Source organism: Acinonyx jubatus, chromosome B3 (genome assembly GCF_027475565.1).
Source record: "Acinonyx jubatus isolate Ajub_Pintada_27869175 chromosome B3, VMU_Ajub_asm_v1.0, whole genome shotgun sequence".
Taxonomy (NCBI): Eukaryota; Metazoa; Chordata; class Mammalia; order Carnivora; family Felidae; genus Acinonyx; species Acinonyx jubatus.
In genome coordinates, this window is record NC_069386.1 from 116,269,633 (window position 1) to 116,290,609 (window position 20,977).

The 20,977-nt window shown below is 37.1% G+C and overlaps 1 protein-coding gene across 16 annotated transcripts in view; it reads right to left on the reverse strand.

The window, feature by feature from the left end:
• The window catches only part of NUMB (NUMB endocytic adaptor protein), a 195,738-nt gene that overhangs the window by 75,047 nt on the left and 99,714 nt on the right, over positions 1 to 20,977 (reverse strand). For 15 of the 16 annotated variants that reach the window (XM_053224675.1, XM_015071681.3, XM_027066099.2 and 12 more), the window contains one exon: positions 152 to 292. In XM_053224675.1, coding sequence (XP_053080650.1) covers positions 152 to 277 — 126 coding nt within the window. In that variant the 5' untranslated portion in view covers positions 278 to 292. Of the gene's footprint in view, positions 1 to 151; positions 293 to 2,778; positions 3,010 to 20,977 lie in introns of those variants that run through there. The other variant, XM_015071682.3, reaches the window with a different exon arrangement.

Consider the following 20,977-nt stretch of genomic DNA (forward strand, 5'->3'; position numbering starts at 1 on the left):
TGTTTTCCTTATTAATTCTACCTTGAAGCAGAAGATGAAGAGATTCATTTTTAGAGGGTTCTCTTTTAATTGTCCTAATTAATAGGATTTCACACACAATAGACTATCAATTCTTTTCCACATCTAGAATTACAGAAGCACGAGCTCTTACCTTAACTGGGAAGCTACATTTTCCAGTACGAACCCCTTCTTCATCTGTCTGCCACTGATGTGGACGACTGGCCTCTGGAACATAAACATCTTTCTTTCTCCTAAAACTTTGCCGTAGTTTATTCATTTTAATTTTTACAACCTGCAGACAGAGTAAAAGAAATAGGAAAAAGAAGTTATTATCTTCTCATATATTTAAACTTTGGATTACTATGCTGATAAAAAACTAATGTTCCAAATTAAACATTTTGGTTTAATAGAAAATGAGCAATTAGTATCCCTCTTCTTAGAGTAACTCTAAGCTCAAACAAATCATTTCATTTTTCAAAAAAACAACTATAATACTAATTCAAATAACTTCTATGATTTGAAGAGATGTTATTCTAAGAAGTTTCAAGCATTTTAATTGTAATAATCCAATGAATATTCCTATTGATCTACCCCTCAAATCCATTCTAATTCCTGAATAAGGAAATCTATACATGTAGGTCAAATTATAGACTGCTAACGATTTCTGAAAACATTTTGAAAACTTTCATACTTATTAGGAAAAAAACCATTTCTAAACACTAAAATTTAGGACCTTTTTGACTTACTATTAGAAAACATTAAACAAAGCATGGACTGTAACCACCTTTTCATAAAGATGTTTTATAAAAAGGAAGAAAAGTTTCCTTTAAACATACTTAAAGAAGAAGTTCTACTAGGATTAAATTATTCTAAAGAAAAAAAATTCTTGCAAGTAGTATAACATCAGAATGTACTTTCATATCTATAATTATTACAGAATGAAAGTAAACTAATAGCTTTCCATTATAAAGGTCCAAGTCTCATCATTAACTCTGTAAATTAAAAGGGATTAAACTATAGTCATTTTTGGTTTTGTTACTAGAAGAGGTACCTCTCTAATGCCTTCAGTAGAAATCACAAAACTACAGGGAAGGAAGACCTAACTGATAAAAAACAACAGGACATTCAAGAACCTATGAATAAATGTAATGAATAAGTGTCCCTTTACAGAGCAGGTCTCAAAATCTGAAACCAATATCTCCAGTTTTCTGTTAAGGAGCATAGCATTGTTCATTCTTTCCTTGAAAGGATTTAACCACCTCAACCAGCCTCAAAGAGATCTTAACTTTTGAAAATGATGTGACAAAGGTATAAAAGGAAACATCTCTGTCAGAGTGTTAAAGAGCAAGGAATTGAACATTAGTTCCCACATGACACCAATGAAAAGCTTCAAAAATCAAAGTTAGCATTCTGAGGAAAATAATTTTGTATTTTAAAATGCATAATGCCACACCAGAACTATTACTAAATTAGCTAATTTGCACAGACAAGCCAATCTTACCACACATCTTCTTAAAAGGTAAAAATTCTGACAAATGGCAATGTAAAAACCCCTGGGTTTTCTAAAAATGAATTTATTTTTTCTCAAATCACAATTGATTTGTAGAGTATATGAAGTAGATACTAAATAATCACACGACTGGACAAAAGGTAGTCCACTCTTTGGCCTTTAAGTAGATGACTCATTCCTAAACTACTTTAAATAAGAGTCTACCTTAATCTAATAGGCTCCCCTCATTCCTCCCCAAAATTCCACAACCTTTCCTGACAATACATCCTGTTATTACTTCCTCGTATCATACTTTAAAACATATACACAAATATAAGAAAATAAAAAAAGACCTATATCCTTGCTCAAGTTGGCACTCTGAGAATCTTGAGGTAAAAAGCCCAAGAGCTTCCTTTCTTCTTAATTTCTTTCTCTTAGCAAAAAAAGAGGTGTAGGGGGGTAACCTACACTCAGTTGTCCTGGTCAGACACCTGAAAGTCATCTCCTCATTCACTCTTTCTCTGACCAACAATTCTGCTGCTTTTGCCTCCTTAGTATATCTTGAATTCATTCCCCCACCCACCACATCAGTTCTATCCTCAGACATTTTTGTGTAAATTATTGCCAAAGTCTATTACTTAATGGTTGCTTTGCTTCCAAGAAAGGTCCATTCTAATCTGTTGTCTTGATTACTGCCAGAGTGCTTTATAAAACACAAATCTGACCATGCAATTACTCAGCTTAAAATCCTTCACTTGCTTCACAATACTTTCCAGATAAAGTCCAAATTCCTAAACTTGGCAAAACACAGTCCTTTTTCATCTGGCTTCACTCACCAATCCCCATTGATATGCTAAGCTCCAGCCACACTAAACTACTTACAACTCTCCAAACAAGGCATGCCCTCTTTCAGAGCCTATTTGTGTGTTCCTCCATCTGCCTAGCAAGACCTTTCCCCATTTGCCTCTGATTAAAGTCTACTCATCTTTGGAGAGTCAACTTGGGAGTCTTCAGGGAAGCTAGTAGCATTGTCTTCTTGACAAGCCCCTAGCTGGATGGGGTTAGGTCCTTCCATTTCATATGATTCCCATTAATATCCTTGGATTACTTCTTTTACTGCACTCATCAAACCTAACAGCAATTTTCTATTTCCTTAATAGTAAACTGTATCTTATTTATTTAAATACTACCCCTGCATCTTAACACAGGATCTCTCATATACATGGCACACTATAAATTTGAAGAAATAAAAGATAAAATAGACCCCCATCACATTAGATAATATTTACCAGGTAGGATAAATGTAGACATATAGGAGCAGAGAGAATCACCGGTGTTGGAAGAGACTGCAGAGATAATGGTAGGCCAGCCTCCCACTGACAAAAGAACCACCTTGACAACTTCCCTTAAAGGAAGACATACGGTCTCTGTCTAAATAACTCTAGTATAGGTTTATTTCATCTTTGGGCAGTTACTTATTGTTGTACATTCTGCTGACCAATAAGAGAACAGAATAGAAGTGTCAAGATTTGGAATCTAAATATCTTGTGACTGGGGCCCGAGTGGCTCAGTTGGTTAAGCGTCCGACTCTTAGTTTCAGCTCAGGTTATGACCGCATGGTTCATGAGTTTGAGCCCTGCTTAGGGCTCTGTGTTGACAGTGTGGAGCCTGCTTGGGATTCTCTCCCCACCCTCCTCCCCCCCCCCCACTCCGCTCTCTCCCTGTCCCTCCCCTGTGCATACTGTATCTCTCAAAAATTAAAAAAAAAAAAAAAATCTTGTGACTTTCAGTACTAAAATCATTATCAGCATTTCTACAGAGAGTATTACTTATCAGTGATTTTCAAATTATGCTTTAAGTAGCCCTAGGATTTCCAGGGAGGAGACCCAGGTGCCACTAGTTGATTGTGGAAATAAAGAGAACAAAGTTAGAAGACTACACTCAATTCAGGAGGGACATCAGGTCCCTGTCACAGCTTCAAACAAACTCCACTTTATCTGATTCACATATTGGGATTCCATATATGTTTAAGGAAAGGGTTTCATGGCTGGAAATTTTTTGAAAGTGAGTGATATAATCATAACAGTTCTAAAATGAACTTGGCAAAATGAAAATATAATATCTTGCTTGTTACTTAATGAGTAACTACCAATGGTTTGTAAATAACCAAGGGAGAGACCAAACATTCTGTTTTCAAGTAATCTATATATAATGATTTTGCTTACAAAGACAAAAGAGACAACAAGAAAAAATACAAAACCTGTTAAAATAAAGCAACATTTACTATAGGCCCTCCATAAAGTTAAACTTTACTACCAAATAAAGAAAATCATACCCCTCGAGAAAGTCCTGGTTGAACACAGGTAAAGTATGTATTTTTGTTAGTATAAAAAATGAGAACAAAAAATCTTACTTTGGGGGCGCCTGGGTGGCTCAGTTGGTTAAGCGGCCGAGTTCGGCTCAGGTCATGACCTCATGGTCTGTGAGTTCGAGCCCCGCATCGGGCTCTGTGCTGACCGCTCAGAGCCTGGAGCCTGTTTCAGATTCTGTGTCTCCCTCTCTCTGACCCTCCCCCGTTCATGCTCTGTCTCTCTCTGTCTCAAAAATAAATAAACGTTAAAAAAAATTAAAAAAAAAAATCTTACTTTGTACCACAAACTAAATTAAAAAAAAAAAAAAAGTCATCCCCATTGTACTAGCTAGACATAATTGCCAAATGTAGAAAATCTCTTCACAGTTCTCATTCTTAACTGCTCTGCAAAATTTGACACCATGATTCCAGCTCTCCTTTGTACACTTCTTTCCTTGTTGTCTCTCCCCACTCCAATACCCTACACCTCTGGTTTATCTTCTTCACCTCTGTTGCTGCCGATACTCTGAGGGCTTCCTCTACTTTTTCCCACCCACTGAGGGTAATTCCCCAAATATTGGTCCTCAATTTGTACTTCCTTGTTTATACTATCACTCTTGGTGAAATAATCAAACCATCACTCCAACTGCGATGATTTCCCAATAATAATAATCTTACTCTTGTATTCAAATTCCTCTATTTAGGTGCATTGGTGTTGCCTCAAACACATCAATTTAAAGTTAAATCATCACCTCTTACCTCCCCTTAAGTCCTCCCCTTCTTTCTGACCCAATTTGTTTGGGTTAGTAAAAACTGAGAACTTACTATGTGCTGGGCCCTGTTGCAGATGCTAGTGGATACAGAAATTAATAAGACAATTTGCCTTTAGGTGGCTCTCTCCCCTCATGAAAGGTTAATGTAATAATAGCACTATGCAAAGTATGCTCTGGAAGCACAATCAAGGTTCAGGTAACACTTCCTATAGAAGATATTGCCCGAGTTAACTTTTAAAGGAAGAACAAAAATTAGCCACATACAATAGGAGGGAAAAGATATTCCAGGTAGAGGCAACAGCATCAACAAACAAATAGATGCAGGAAATCAAATGCTAGGCAGCAATTCAAGAAGAGTGCAGACAAAGATCAGGTACTGATTTCATCCTATGGACAACCAGAAGCCACTAAAAGGTTTTACACACGTCAATGACATGGTCAGAATTGCAACATAGTTAGATTATTCTGGTGGTAGTATGGAAAACAAATCTGAGGGCAAAAGACTATAAATGAGTTAGAAGGAGTTTTAAATAGTCTAGGCAATTTATGAAAACAGCTTGAACTAGGCCAGTGGTAGTGGTGTAGCTAGAAAAAGGGAAATGAAAAGTTTAAAAGTAAGAGTAGCAAAGAGAATTGAGTCAACATGATATATCTGCTGCAGGAAATTTTCTTTTGCCCAGGGTGATAAGACTAAACCAGTAATTAGCTTCACTGTTTGCTCCAAGAAATTCCTGCAAGCTAACTTATCTGGGCAAACAGTGTGTGCATTAGAGCAAACAGGTCTCCTGACAGGATAACAAATTGCTTCAAGACCCTTTTCTTATTATGTCCACTAATTCTAAATATCACGTCAAAACTCTGCCCATCCCAAACAGTTCCCCATCTTGAAGGACGTGCCTTAAACCACATGAGTACAAATCTCAAATCCCTAGAAATACTCTTTCCTGACTTCCCCTAACTACCAAGACTCTGTCAAAGTGGTGCTTGCCCTTGTTGCAGTAAGTTTAATAACCTCAGCTTTGCTGAATCAACAGGATTCTTTTGATGGGGAAAGTCAATGGCAGGAATTGGTGACAGATTATGGATGTTAAGGAAGAGAAATAAATCCAAATATGACTCCTAAGTTTTAGTTAGGCCTCAGCAAAATGAATTGTTGAATTTGAGGGGGATGCTGATAGGGCTTCCACGTAGGGATGTGTATAGGCTTCTCTTGGGGGAGAGGTCAGGGCAATGATAGACAGTCACTATAGGTGTAATTTTTCCTGTGAATGTCTCTTCATTTTCCTCTTTTTCCCTAATAGAAGGTAGGATGCAGTAAACAGAATTAAACTCAGCTTACTGAAACATGGTAAGAAGTGCACGCACTACATAATTGGCCAGTATGTATTAATACATACAGCCATACCAGTGATTACATTTTTGCTATGCTTACATTCTAGACAGTAAATAGCCACTGTGCTAGATTTCTCTCCTATCCATCAATTCACCTTCCACAACTCAACAACTAATAGGTTAATACCCAGTTTAACAAAGTACTAAGGCCAGTGAAGGTTTTGATTGGCCAGTAACAATACAAGTCAGATTCCAAAGTCCCATCTCCCCAGGCACACCCGTTGGCTCCCTACATGGTTCTCAGAGGGTTGCCCTCCCTTTGTGGGCAACTGCCTGGTCCAAAGAGGAAGATGCAATAACTCTCCATTCTGTCCACCATGTGGGTCCCCATCTCGAAATATTCCAGGTGAGATCAGGAATAGACGAGTTAGAGAAGACAGCACCGTAAACAGTGACACTAGCTATCCAGTAGTCAAACAGACCAACTAGCTCTTCATTAATGGATAAAATAGCAAGATCCAATTATATGCTGTCTCCAGTAAACCTACTTTTATTAAAAAAATTTTTTTAATGTTTATTTTTGAGAGACAGAGAGACAGAGCATGAGCAGGGGAGGGGCAGAGAGAGAGGGAGACACAGAATCTGAAGCAGGCTCCGAACTGTCAGCACAGAGCCCAATGCAGGGCTGGAACCCATGAACTGCGAGATCATGACCTGAGCCAAAGTGGGACGCTTAACCAACTGAGCCACCCAGGCGCCCCTACAGTAAACCTATTTTAAACATAAAGACACAAATAGGTTAAAAGTAAAAAGACAAAAAACAATACACCACATTAATAGTAGTCAAAATAAAGCTGGAGTGGCTGTACATTCCCTTCTCAATAACCAACAGAATAAGTAGGCAGAATCAGCAAGTATATAAACAGCAAAACTTGAACAACAGTATCAACCAACATGATCTGATTGACGTTTATAGAATTCTTCTATCCAATGATAACAGATTATACATTCTTCTGAAGTGCATGTGGAACATTTAGCAACACAGACCATGTTCTGGGCCATAAAACAACTCTCAAATTTAAAAGGAATCATACAAAGTATGATGTCTAACAACAATGGAATTAAATCACCAAAAATTTGTAAACTACATTTCAAAATACCCCATGGGTCAAAGTACAAATCAAAAGGGAATTCAGAAAGTATTTTGGACTAAATGAAAACACAATCTATAAAAATTTACAGGATGCTGCAAAAGCAATACTTAGCAAGATAGCACTAAACTAGTGCTTTTCAACCAGGGACATTCACTGCATATCTGGACACATTTGGGAATATCTGGAAATATTTTTGGTTGTTCCCAGGGAGGTGTTATTGGCATCTAGTGGGTATTGGCCAGGGACACTGCTAAACATCCTATAGGACAGCCCCACAACAAAGAATCATCTAGCTTAAAATGTCAATAGTGCCACTATTGAGAAACCCTGCACTAAATATCTATTTTTATAAGCTTATTTATTTTGAGAGAGAGAGAGAGAGAGGGAGGGAGGGAGGGAGGGGAAGGACAGAGAGAGAGAGAGAGGGAGAGAGAGTGAATTCCAAGCAGGCTCTGCACTATCAGGTTCTGCACTTGAACTCATAAACCATGAGATCATGACCTGAGCCAAATGTGGACGCTTAACTGACTGAGCTCCCCAGGTGCCCCAAAATGTCTGTACTTTTTGTTTTTAAAAGAAAGGTCTTACTTAACCATGTCCTAAGCTTCCACCTATAGAAACTAAAGGGACAAAGAAGTGCAAAGTAAGCAGAAAAAAAGGAAAGAGTAGAGATCAGAACAGAAAGCAGTAAAAAGTAGGAAAATAAAAACAGAAAAAGGGAAACCAAAAGATTATTCTTTGAGAAGATCAACAGAACTGATAAACCTGTAGCCACACTGATCAGGGGGTAAAAAGATACAAATGATCAATATCAAGAATGAAAGAATGTCATCACTATAGAAAAGAATAATAAGGGAATATTATGAACAAGTTTAGGCTAACAAATTCATTGATAACATGGAAAAATACCTTGCAAGTGCCAAACTACCACAGCTCACTTAAGATGAAATAGATAACATAAACAGTCCTATACCTAACCTATTAATGAAATTGGATTTATAGTTAAAAATCTTTCCACAAAGATAACTCCTGGGCTATGGATTCACTGATGAATTCTACCAAACATTTAAGAAATCATACCAATTCTATGGGGCATCTGGGTGGCTCAGTCAGTTGGGTGTCCAACTTTGGCTCAGGTCATGATCTCACAGCTTGTGAGTTCCAGCCCTGCGTCAGGCTCTGTGCTGACAGCTCAGAGCCTGGAGCCTGCTTCGGATTCTGTGTCTCCCTCTCTCTGTGTCCCTCCCCTGCTTGTACTCTGTCTCTGTCTCTCTCTCTCTCTCTCAAAAATAAAGATTAAAAAAATTTAAAAAAAAAAAAAAGAAATCATGCCAATTCTATGCAAACTCTTACCAAAATACTGAAGGGCGGGGGGGATGAATATTTCTCAAATTCTTCTATCAGGTTAATAAGAGTCTCCTGCTTTGGTTTTCTTTTTCAAGATTGCTTTGGCTATTTGGGGTTTTTTCTGGTTCCATATAAATTTTAGGATTGTTCGTTCTAGCTCTGAGAAGAATGCTGGTGTTATTTTGATAGGGATTGCATTGAATATGTAGATTGCTTTGGGTAGTATCGACATTTTAACAGTATTTGTTCTTCCGAGCCAGGAGCATGGAATCTTTTTCCATTTTTTTGTGTCTTCTTCAATTTCTTTCATAAGCTTCCTATAGTTTTCAGTGTATAGATTTTTCACCTCTTTGGTTAGATTTATTCCTAGGTATTTTATGGGTTTTGGTGCAACTGTAAATGGGATCGATTCCTTGATTTCTCTTTCTGTTGCTTCATTGTTGGTGTATAGGAATGCAACCGATTTCTGTGCATTGATTTTATATCCTGCAACTTTGCTGAATTCATGAATCAGTTCTAGCAGTTTTTTGGTGGAACCTTTAGGGTTTTCCATGTAGAGTATCATGTTATCTGCGAAGAGTGAAAGTTTGGCCTCCTCCTGGCTGATTTGGATGCCTTTTATTTCTTTGTGTTGTCTGATTGCAGAGGTTAAGACTTCCAATACTATGTTGAATAACAGTGGTGAGAGTGGACATCCCTGTCATGTTCCTGACCTTAGGGGGAAAGCCCTCAATTTTTCCCCATCGAGGATGATATTAGCATTGGGTCGTTCATATATGGCTTTTATGATCTCGAGGTGTGCTCCTTCTATCCCTACTTTCTTGAGGGTTTTTATCAAGAAAGGATGCTGTATATTGTCAAATGCTTTCTCTGCATCTATTGAGAGGATCATATGGTTCTTGTCCTTTCTTTTATTGATGTGATGAATCACGTTAATTGTTATGCGGATATTGAACCAGCCCTGCATCCCAGGTATAAATCCCATGAGGTCGTGGTGGATAATTTTTTTTAATGTATTGTTGGAGCTGGTTGGCTAATATCTTGTTGAGGACTTTTGCATCCTTGTTCATCAGGGAAATTGGTCTATAGTTCTCCTTTTTAGTGGGGCCTTTGTCTGGTTTTGGAATCAAGGTAATGCTGGCTTCATGGGATAAGTTTGGAAGTTTTCCTTCCATTTCTATTTTTTGGAACAGCTTCAAGAGAATAGGTGTTAACTCTTCCTTAAATGTTTGGTAGAATTCCCCCTGGAAAGCCATCTGGCCCTGGACTCGTTTTTTGGCAGATTTTTGATTACTAATTTGATTTCTTTACTGGTTATGGGTCTGTTCAAATTTTCTATTTCCTCCTGTTTCGGTTTTGGTAGTGTATATGTTTCTAGGAATTTGTCCATTTCTTCCAGATTGCCCATTTTATTGGCATATAATTGTTCATAATATTCTCTTATTATTGTTTTTATTTCTGCTGTATTGGTTGTGATCTCTCCTCTTCCATTCTTGATTTTATTTCGGTCCTTTCCTTTTTAATCAAACTGGCTGGCGATTTATCAATTTTATTAATTCTTTCAAAGAACCAGCTTCTGGTTTCATCGATCTGTTCTATTGTTTTTTTTGTTTTTTGGGTTTTTTTTGGTTTCAATAGCATTAATTTCTGCTCTAATCTTTATTATTTCCTGTCTTCTGCTGGTTTTGGGTTTTATTTGCTGTTCTTTTTCCAGCTCTTTAAGGCGTAAGGTTATGTTGTGTATCTGAGATCTATGCTTTCCTCTTATGACCACCTTTGCTGCATCCCAGAGGTTCACAGTTCCTGAGATTGAGCCCCAAGTCAGGCTCTGTGCTGACAGCATGGAACCCACTTGGAATTCTCTGTCTACCTCTCTTTCCACCCCTCCCCCGGCTCACGTGTGTGAGTGCATGCTCTCTCTCTCAAAATAAACATACATTAAAAAAAAAGCTATAGACCAGTATCTCTCATGAGCATACATGCAAAAATTCTAAACAAAATTTTAGCAAATCAAACCAAACAAAACATTGAAAGGATAATACATCATGACTACATGGAGTTTTTCTAAGAAATGCAGTTAAGTAACATTCAAAAATCAATGTAATTCACCTTATTAGCAAAATTTAAATGTCCCTGTCAATATTTAAGTTTGAAGCTATATCTTTTCTTCCTTGAATTCAAAGATTATACTGAGATTTTTTTTAATGGGTTAAAAGTCAACTAATTTTAAGCATAATATTTATATATATCATAGAAAGTTAATACCTAGCCCTGATTTCTTGGTGTGAATTACAGTCATGTACTCCCAACTCCACCTCAGATGTCTTCAAATCAAATTCATGTTTCCTTTCAATCAAGCTCTTCCCCCTGATTTTCCTATTTCTACGTAACATTTTTACAACCATCAAAGCTTTACAATTATAACAGCAAACTCTGGGTGTGGAGCCTGATGCTGGGCTCATTCTTACAACCGTGAGATCATGACTAGAGCTGAAATCAAGAGGCAGGTGTTTGCGCGCCTGGGTGGCTCAGTTGGTTGAGTGTCCGACTTGCTCAGGTCATGGTCTCGCGGTTCAGTTCGTGGATTCAAGCCCCGCGTCGGGCTCTGTACTGACAGCTTGGAGCCTGCTTTGGATTCTGTGTCTCCCTCTCTCTGCCCCTCCCGGGCTCGCGCTCTGTCTCTCTCTCTCTCTCTCTCTCAAAAATAAAGAAACATTACAAAAAATTTTTTTAAATAAAAAAAGGGTAAAATTATAAAAAAAGAGAAAAGAGGTTTCACATTTATTTGAAGATAAGATTTGTTTTACTCAGCATCCCGTAGACATTTGTTCATGTAAATTTTAATTTACATATTACAAAACCTTGAATATTTTAATTAAAACTTATTAATAAGTATTTATTAACTATCTACCATGGCATAAAGCAATAAAAAGAACAAAAAAAAGCCTGCCTCTATGAAGATAGAAAATAAGTAGGCAGATTATTTACAGATAAGATCAAATAAGTTTTCAGCATGTTTGCAAACTGGGTATTAAACACAGCCTTTATTAAAAATTAAATTATACACCATATAATAAAATATATTATTAAAAAATTTTAAAGTTTATTTCTCTTGAGAAAGGAGAGAAAGCACACAAGGGAAAGAGAATCCCAAGCAGGCTCCGTGCTGTCAGTGCAAGCCCGACTCAGGGCTCCATCCCACAGACTGTGAGATCATAACCTGAGCCGAAATCACAAGCCAGATAATTAACCAACTGAGCCATCCAGGCGCCCCTAAATAAGTTATTTTATTTTATTATTTTTTATTTTTAAAAATACAATTTATTATCAAATTAGCTAACATACAGTGTGTACAGTGTGCTCTTGGTTTTGGGGGTAGATTCCTATGATTCATTGCTTATATATAACACCCATGCTCATCCCAACAAGTGCCTCCTCAATGCCTATCACCCATTTTCCCCTCTCCCCTGCCCCCCACATCAACTCTCAGTTTGTTCTCTGTATTTAAGCATCTCCTATGGTTTGTCTCCCTCCCTCTCTGTTTTAACTATTTTTTCCCCTTCCCTTCCCCGATGGTCTTCTGTTACGTTTCTCAAGTTCCACGTATGAGTGAAAACATATGATATCTGCCTTTCTCTGACTGACTTATTTCACTTAGCATAATACCCTCTAGTTCCATCCACATTGCTGCAAATGGCAAGATTTCATTCTTTCTCATTGCCAAGTAGTAGCCCATTGTATATATAAACCACATCTTCTTTATCCATTCATCAATTGATGGACATTTAGGCTCTTTCCATAGTTTGGCTATTGTTGAAAGTGCTAGAAATATTGGGGTACATGTATTCCTATGAATCAGCACTCCTGTATCCTTTGGATAAATTCCTAGTAGTGCTATTGCTGGGTCATAGGGTAGTTAGTTCTATTTTTCATTTTTTGAGAAACTTCCATACTGTTTTCCAGAGCGGCTGCACCAGTTTGCATTCCCACCAGCAGTGTAAGAGGGTTCCCATTTCTCCACATTCTTGCCAGCATCTGTTGTTTCCTGGGGTGTTAATTTTAGCCACTCTGACCAGTGTGAGGTGGTACCTCCGTGTGGTTTTGATTTCTATTTCCCTGATGATGAGTGACGTTGAGTATCTTCTCATGTGTCTGTTGGCCATCTGGATGTCTTCTTTGGAAAAGAGTCTATTCATGTCTTCTGCCCTTTTCTTCACTGGATTATTTGTTTTTTGGGCATTGAGTCTGGTAAGTTCTTTATAGATTTTGGATACTAATCTTTTATCTGGTATGTCATTTGCAAATATCTTTTCCCATTCCATTGGTTGCCTTTTAGTTCTGTTGATTGTTTCCTTTGCAGTGCAGAAGCTTTTTATCTTGATGAGGTCCCAATATTCATTTTTGCTTTTAATTCCCTTGCCTTTGGAGACGTGTAGAGCAAGAAGTTGCTGTGGCTGAGGTCAAAGAGGTTGTTGCCTGTTTTCTCCTCTAGAGGTTTGATGATTTCCGGTCTCACATTTAGGTCTTTCATCTATTTTGAGTTTATTTTTGTGTATGGTATAAGAAAGTGGTCTAGTTTCATTCTTCTGCAGGTTGCTGTCCAGTTCTCCCAGCACCATTTGCTAAAGAGACTGTCTTTTTTCCATTGGATACTCTTTCCTGCTTTGTCAAAGATTAGTTGGCCATAGATTTGTGGGTCCAATTCTAGGTTCTCTATTCCATTCCACTGGTCTATGTGTCTGTTTTTGTGCCAATACCACACTGTCATGATGATTACAGTTTTGTGGTAGAGGCTAAAGTCTGGGACTGTGATGCCTCCCACTTTGGGTTTCTCCTTCAATATTACTTTGGCTATTTGGGGTCTTTTGTGGTTCCACACAAATTTTAGGTTTGTTCTAGCTTTGAGAAGAATGCTGGTGCAATTCTGATTGGGATTGAATTGAATGTGTAGATTACTTTGAGTAGTATTGACATTTTAACAATATTTATTCTTCCAATCCATGAGCATGGAATGTTTTTCCATTTCTTTCAGTCTTCTTCATCAATTTTCTTCATAAGTCTTCTATAGTTTTCAGCATACAGATCTTTTACGTTTTTGGTTAGGTTTATTCCTAGGTATTTTATGGTTCTTGGTACAATTGTAAATGGGACTGATTTCTTGACTTCTCTTTCTATTGCTTCATTATTGGTGTATAGAAATGCAATTAATTTCTGTACACTGATTTTGTATCCTGTGACTTTGCTGAATTCATGTATCACTTCTATCAGCTTTTTGGTGGAGCCTTTTTCGGGTTTTCCATGTAGAGTATCATGTTGTCTGTAAAAAGTGAAAGTTTGACTTCTTCTTTGCCAATCTGGATGCCTTTTATTTCATTTGGTTGTCTGACTGCTAAGGCTAGGACTTCCAACAGTATGTTAAACAACAGTGGTGAGAGTGGACATCCCTGTCATGTTCCTGGTCTTAGGGGGAAAGCTCTCAGTTTTTCCCAATTGAGGATGATATTAGCTGTGGGCTTTTCATATATGGTTTTTATGATGTTTAGGTATGTTCCTTCTATCCCAACTTTCTTGAAGGTTTTTATTAAGGAAGGATGCTGTATTTTGTCAAATGCTTTTTCTTCCTCTATTGACAGGATCATATGGTTCTTATCCTTTCTTTTATTCATGTGATGTATCACAGTGATTGATTTGCAAATATTGAACCAGGCTTGCAGCCCAGGAATGAATACCACTTGATCATGGTGAATAATTCTTTTTATACACTGTTGAATTCGCTTTACTAGTACCTTGTTGAGAATTTCTGCATCCAGATTCATCAGAGATATTAGCATCTAAATCTCCTTTTTAGTAGAGTCTTTGTCTGGTTCGGGAATCAAAGTAATGCTGGCTTCATAGAATGAGTCTGGAAGCCTTCCTTCCATTTCTATTTTTTGGAACAGCTTGAGAAGGATAGGTATTAACTCTGCTTTAAATATCTTGTAGAATTCCCCTAGGAAGCCATCTGACCTAGGACTCTTATTTGTTGGGAGATTTTTGATACCTGATTCAATTTCTTCACTAGTTATGGGTCTGTTCAAATATTGTATTTCTTCCTGTTTGAGTTTTGGTAGTGTGTGGGTATCTAGGAATTTGTCCCTCTCTTCCAGGTTATCCAGTTTGTTGGCACATAATTTTTCCTAATATTCTCTGATAATTGTTTGTATTTCTGAGGGGCTAGGTGTGATAAGTCCAGTTTCACTTGTGATTTTATCTATTTGGGTCCTCTCTCTTCTTTTTGAGAAGTCTGGCTAGGGGTTTATTAATTTAATTTTTTTTTCAAAAAACCACCTCTTAGTTTCATTTCATTCTTAGTTTAAAATCTAGGTTGTCTGATATTCATTGATCTGTTTCTACTCTTTTTTTTCGATTCTATATTTTTTATTTCTGCTCTAATCTTTATTATTTCTCTTCTGCTGGCCTTGGGGTTTATTTGCTGTTCTGCTTCTAGTTCCTTTAGGTGTGCTGTTAAATTTTGTATTTTAGATTTTTCTTGTTTTTTGAGATACGTCTGGATTGCAATGTATTTTCCTCTTAGGACTGCCTTTGCTGCATCCCAAAGGGTTTGGACTTTCATTTTCATTTTCACTTGTTTCCATATATTTTTTAATTTCTTCTTTAATTGCTTGGTTTACCCATTCATTCTTTTAGTAAGATGTTTAACGTCCATGCATTTGGAGGTTTTCCAGGCTTTTTCCTGTAGTTGATTTCAAGTTTCAAAGCACTGTGATCTGAAAATGTGCATGGTATGATCTCAATTATTTTATATTTATTGAGGGCTATTGTGTGACCCAGTATGTGATCTATCTTGGAGGATGTTCCATGTGCACTTGAGAAGAATGTGTATATTCTGCTGCTTTTGGATATAAAGTTCTGAATATACTTGTCAAGTCCATCTGGTCCAGTGTATCATTCAGGGACACTGTTTCTTTATTGACTTTCTGCCTAGATTATCTGTCCATTGTTGTAAGTGGAGTATTAAAGTAAACTGCAATTACCGCATTCCTATCAATAAGATTGCTTATGTTTGTGATTGTTTTATATCTCTGGGGCTTCCAAATTGGGTGCATAAAAATTTATAATTGTTAGCTCTTCTTGGTGGATAGACCCCATAATTATAATGTAATGCCCTTCCTCATCCCTTGTTATAGTCTTTTAGTTTAAAATCTAGTTTGTCTGATATAAGTATGGCTATTTCAGCTTTCTTTTGACTTCTAGTAGCATGTTACATGGTTCTCCATCCCCTGACTTTCAACCTGAAGGTGTCCTCAGGTCTAAAATGGGTCTCTTGTAGACAGCAAATAGATGGGTCTTGATTTTTATCCATTCTGATACCCTATGTCTTTTGATTGGAGCGTTTAGTCCATTTACATTCAGTGTTATTATTAAAAGATATGGATTTACTGTCATTGTATTATCTGTAGGTTTCATGCTTGTAGTGATTTCTCTGGTCCTTTGTAGTCTTTGCAACAATCCAAAGAGTCCCCCTTAGGATCTCTTGTAGGGCTGGTTTAGTGGTGATGAACTCCTTCAGTTTTTGTTTATCTGGGAAAACCTTTGTCTTTCCTTCCATTCTCAATTGACAGTCTCGCTGGATAAAGGAATCTTAGCTGTATATTTTTCCTATTCACAACACTGAATATTTCCCGCCACTCCTTCTGGCCTGCCAAGTTTCAGTAGATAGGTCTGCTACTTACCTTCATGCGGCTACCCCTGTATATTTTATTATTTTTTAAAGGTTTATTTTTCAGAGAGATAGAGCACGCATGCTCACATGAGCATGAGCAGAGGAGGGGCAGAGAGAAAGGGAGAATCCAAAGCAGGCTCCAGGCTCTGAGCTGTCAGCACAGAGCCCAATGTGGGGCTCAAACTCACAAACCATGAGATCATGACCTGAGCTGAGACTGGATGCTTAACTGACTGAGCCACCCAGGTGCCCCCTAAATAAGTTATTTAAAACAAAGGTAATAAATACTAAAAACTTATCACTTCCTGATCATTTTATTACATTTTATTATTTATGCTCCTGAAGTTATTTATGATTTTGTATCTGTATGTGGAAAAAGTATGTAATGCTAGGCTATTCTGTATCTCCACAACATCATATTCAGTGACTTCATGTTGGTGGCTTGAAATCAGCCATAGTGGAAGTATCTACACCACGGAATTTGGCAAAACCTACTAATCATAGCTTGAATGATTGTTTTATTAATGTCCGGATCTAAGAAATTGATGGAGAAAATGTTAATGTTGACTAAATTCAAAGCATGTGCTATCTAGAACCATTACATTATGAACTACACAAAAATGGAGAACATATTCTTCTAGTAATTGAAAACTACTATCCAATTCAGCAAAGAAGTTTCTCACATCATCAACATGCCAGGGAAATGTTGACATACACCTTCATTGTTTCACTTTGACCTTAGTCATTAGCACAAACCGAAACATCAACCATCCTTCAAGCTACAACTACACAGAGAACTAGTAGTGACACATTTACTAGCACACCACTGACTAGCATGTTAGAAGATGGTAAGTGCTATACACAAAAAGATGAACAGCGTTAAGAGGGGGATCAGAAGTGCTGGAGGCAGGGATAAAGTTTTAAGAAAGTAACATTTGAGCAAAGAATTGAAGGAGCTAAAAAAGTGAGCTATATGAACAGGATGAGAGTTCCAGAAAAAGAAAATAATCAGTGTGAAGCTCCTGAGGGGCTGGCTTGTCTCGAGTGTCTGACAAAAAGAAAGGAGGTCAGTGTGTTCAGTGCAAAATGAAGACAATAGAGTAGGAGAGAGGAGACCAAATGGTTACACAGGGCAAAGTCATATAGGGTCCTGTAGGCTAAACACTGTTCTTCCTCTGAGAGAAATGGGAAGTCATTCAAGGTTCTAAAAATAGAATTTGTTTTGCAATTGGCTGCTGGGTTAAGAATGGATTGAAGAGGGATGCCTGGGTGGCTCAGTCAGTTAAGTGTCCAACTTTGGCTCAGGTCATGATTGCACAGTTTGTGGGTTTGAGCCTTGTGTCAGGCTCTGAGCTGTCTTCAGATTCTGTGTCTCCCTCTCTCTCTGCCCCTCCTCTGTTCACACTCACTCTCTCTCTCTCTCGCTCTCAAAAGTAAACAAAAATTAAAAAAAAAAAAAAAGAATGGATTGAAGATTTCCTTTTTGATTTCTTGGTGGAACCATTCATTGTTTATAGCATGTTCTTTAGATTCACGTATTTGGGATCGTTCCAGTTTTTTTTTTTTTCTTCCTTGTGATTGATTCCTAGTTTCATAATGTGATCAGAAAAGATGCATGATGGGGCACCTGGGTGGCTCAGTCGGTTAAGCGCTGACTTAGGCTCAGGTCACAATCTTGCGATTTATGAGTTTGAACCCCACACTGGCCTCTGTGCTGACAGTGTGCAGCCTGGAGTCTGATTCAGATTCTTTGTCTTCCCCTCTACTCCTCCCCTGCTCATGCTCTGTGTGTCTCTTTCTCTCTCAAAAATAAATAAACGTTAAAAAAATTTTTTTAAGAAAAGATGCATGAATAGGATTTCAGTTTTTTTGAATCTGTTGAAATTTGTTTTGTGGGCCATCATAATCTATTCTATAGTACGTTCCAGGTGCACTTGAAAAGAATGTGTATACTCCTGTTTTGGGATGGAATGTTTTGACTGTATCTGTTAGATCCATCTGGTCCAATGTGTCAGTCAAAGCCACTATTTCCTTGTTGATTTTCTGTCTGGATGACTACTATCCATTGATGTAAGTGGGGTGTTAAACTCCCCTACTATTATCGCATTACTGTTAATTTCTTCCTTTATGTCTGTTAATAGTTGCTTTATGTATTTAGGTGCTCCCATGTTGGGTGTATAAACATTTATAATTGTTACATTCTCTTGTTGGATTGTTCCCTTTATGATTACAGGATCCTTCTTTGTCTCTTGTTACATTCTTTGTTTTACATTCTATTTTGCTTATATAAGTATTACTACCCCAGTTTTCCTTCTACTTCCATTTGCATGAGGGATGTTTTTTCACCCCTTCCCTTTCAATCTGCATGTGTCTTTAGGTCTCAAGTGAGTTTTATAAGTAAACTGCTACAGCCACTGTGGAAAAGAGTATGGAGGTTCCTTAAAATGTTAAAAATAGAATTACCATATGATCCAGTAATTCCACTACTGCAAATTTCCCCAAAGGAAATGAAAACATTGGAGTGCCTGGGCAGCTCAGTTGAGCATCTAACTCTTGATTTCAGCTCAGGTCATGATCTCACAGTTCATGGGATCGAGCCCCACATCAGGCTCTGAGCAGACAGTACAGAGCCTGCTTGGGATTCTCTCCCTTTGCCCCTCCCTGGCTTGCACGTCTGTGTGTGCTCTCTCTCAAAATAAATAACCTTAAAAAAAAAAAAAAGGGAAATGAAAACACTAATTCAAAAAAATACATGCACCCTTATGTTTACTGCAGCATTATTACAATAGCCCAGATAATGGAAGCAACCCAAGTGTCCATGAATAGATGAATGGATAAAGATATGGTATATGTGTACAATGGAATACTACTCAGTCATAAAAAAGAATGAGATTTTGCCATTTGCAACAACATGGACCCTAGAAAATACAAAGCTAAGTGAAATAAGTCAGTCAGAAAAACACAAATATCATATCATCTCACGCATATGTGAAATTTAAGAAAGAAAATAAACAAACCAAGAAAGAAGAAGACAAACAAAAAACCTTGTCTCAAATACAGAGAACAAACTGGTGGCTATCAGAGGGGAGATGGTAGGGGGATGGGTGAAACAAAGGGGATTAAGGGTACACTTATCATATTGAGCACTGAGTAATGTATGGAATTGCTGAATCAGTATACTGTACACCTGAAATTAATATAACACTATGTAAATTATACATAAAAAAATAAAATGAATGAATAAAAAATGTTTTGGAAACAGAGGTGGTGGTTGTACAACACTGTGAATGTACTAATAAATACCACTGAATTATTCACTTAAAAACAAAAAAGAATGGATTGAAGGGAAAAAGCATGAGGTTAGGGAGACAATTAGGAGGCTACTATAATAATACAACAGATGATGGTGAACTGGATCCAGATGGTTAATAGTAGAGGTGCTCCTGAATCTGATTTCCTTAACAGCTCTAGAAAATGCACTGTTCACTGATACAGTATCTGTTGAAATCACATTAAGTCTATTTAAATGGGAGACAGGTATAGGAGATCCCACTATTAATGCTGAAATTAAACACAAACTAACAGATCAACTGTTTCAAACAGGAAGTCTTATCTACAGTATCAATCAAAAGATCAGCTGAACTGTCCTATTTTTCATGGCAATTTAACTTCATGCTTAACAAAATAAATAAATTTCTTCAACACTGCCTAAGTGTATGAATGTATGATGGATTACATGCACATTTTAGAGTAATTTGCTCTACACAGGGAAGAATAAAGAACAAGAAGATATAATAAATATCAGGCATCCACTGTGTGAATAATACTATAGTAAGAGTTTCATGTGCAAGTTTACAGATTGTTAAGAAATAACTGTCCCTAACCACAGGAAGCCGGCATGAAAGGGAAGAGACTAATTATAGGATTAACTCCTAAATACCCCCTAAAAACATCACATACAGAGAATGGCAAAATAAAACCCCAAATAAAGGAAAGCATTCTAAACCAATTCTCTGTTAAGAAAAACTTAACTAGTAAGCAAAGGTTCATCTGACATGTTCTCAACAACTAAGGAGGTTAAAATTCCTAAAATAATCTTCTATGGCCAGTTCAGTCATGTAAGGTATACTACTATTATGTCTTTAAACAAACAAAAATTCTCTAATATACAATAAGGAACAATAATTGATTCACATGGTGAGCCACAAGCTGGAAACAGTCTTATCTGTTGGAAAAACGTAATGAAACTAAAAAGACCAAGAATTAATGGCACAAAAAGTATAATTTCTAACAATGGCTTAACAATGTGGCATATGTAGTTAGTTTTACGGTAATGAAGTTGGATTATTTTAATATAAAAATATTTTAATAAGAGTAACTATAATAATACAAGATTTTCTATAGTGGTTGTTTACATTAGAATGGACTACTCAGAAAGACTGCATAAGTATCACTTTTCTGAGTAATCAGGAATATGCAAATCAAAACACCATATGTCATTTTACCTCTGTCAATTTAGCAAATATTAAATAATCAAATAATAAAACATGGAGCAAAAGCATTCTTATTCCCTTAATAGGAGCATAAATTGGTGCAACCATTTTGAAAAGTAATCTGGCATTGCCTAGGAAAGTTGAAGACACATATTCCTTTACAATTTACTAATTCCATTTCTAGGTCTACATTCTAGAGAAACTCTCACACAGGTGTACAAAAAGGTATGCAACATAATATCTATGTAGCACTGTTTGTTGTAACAGTAAAATAACACTAGAATCTAATTATCCATTCAGAGAAGAAATACAGAAT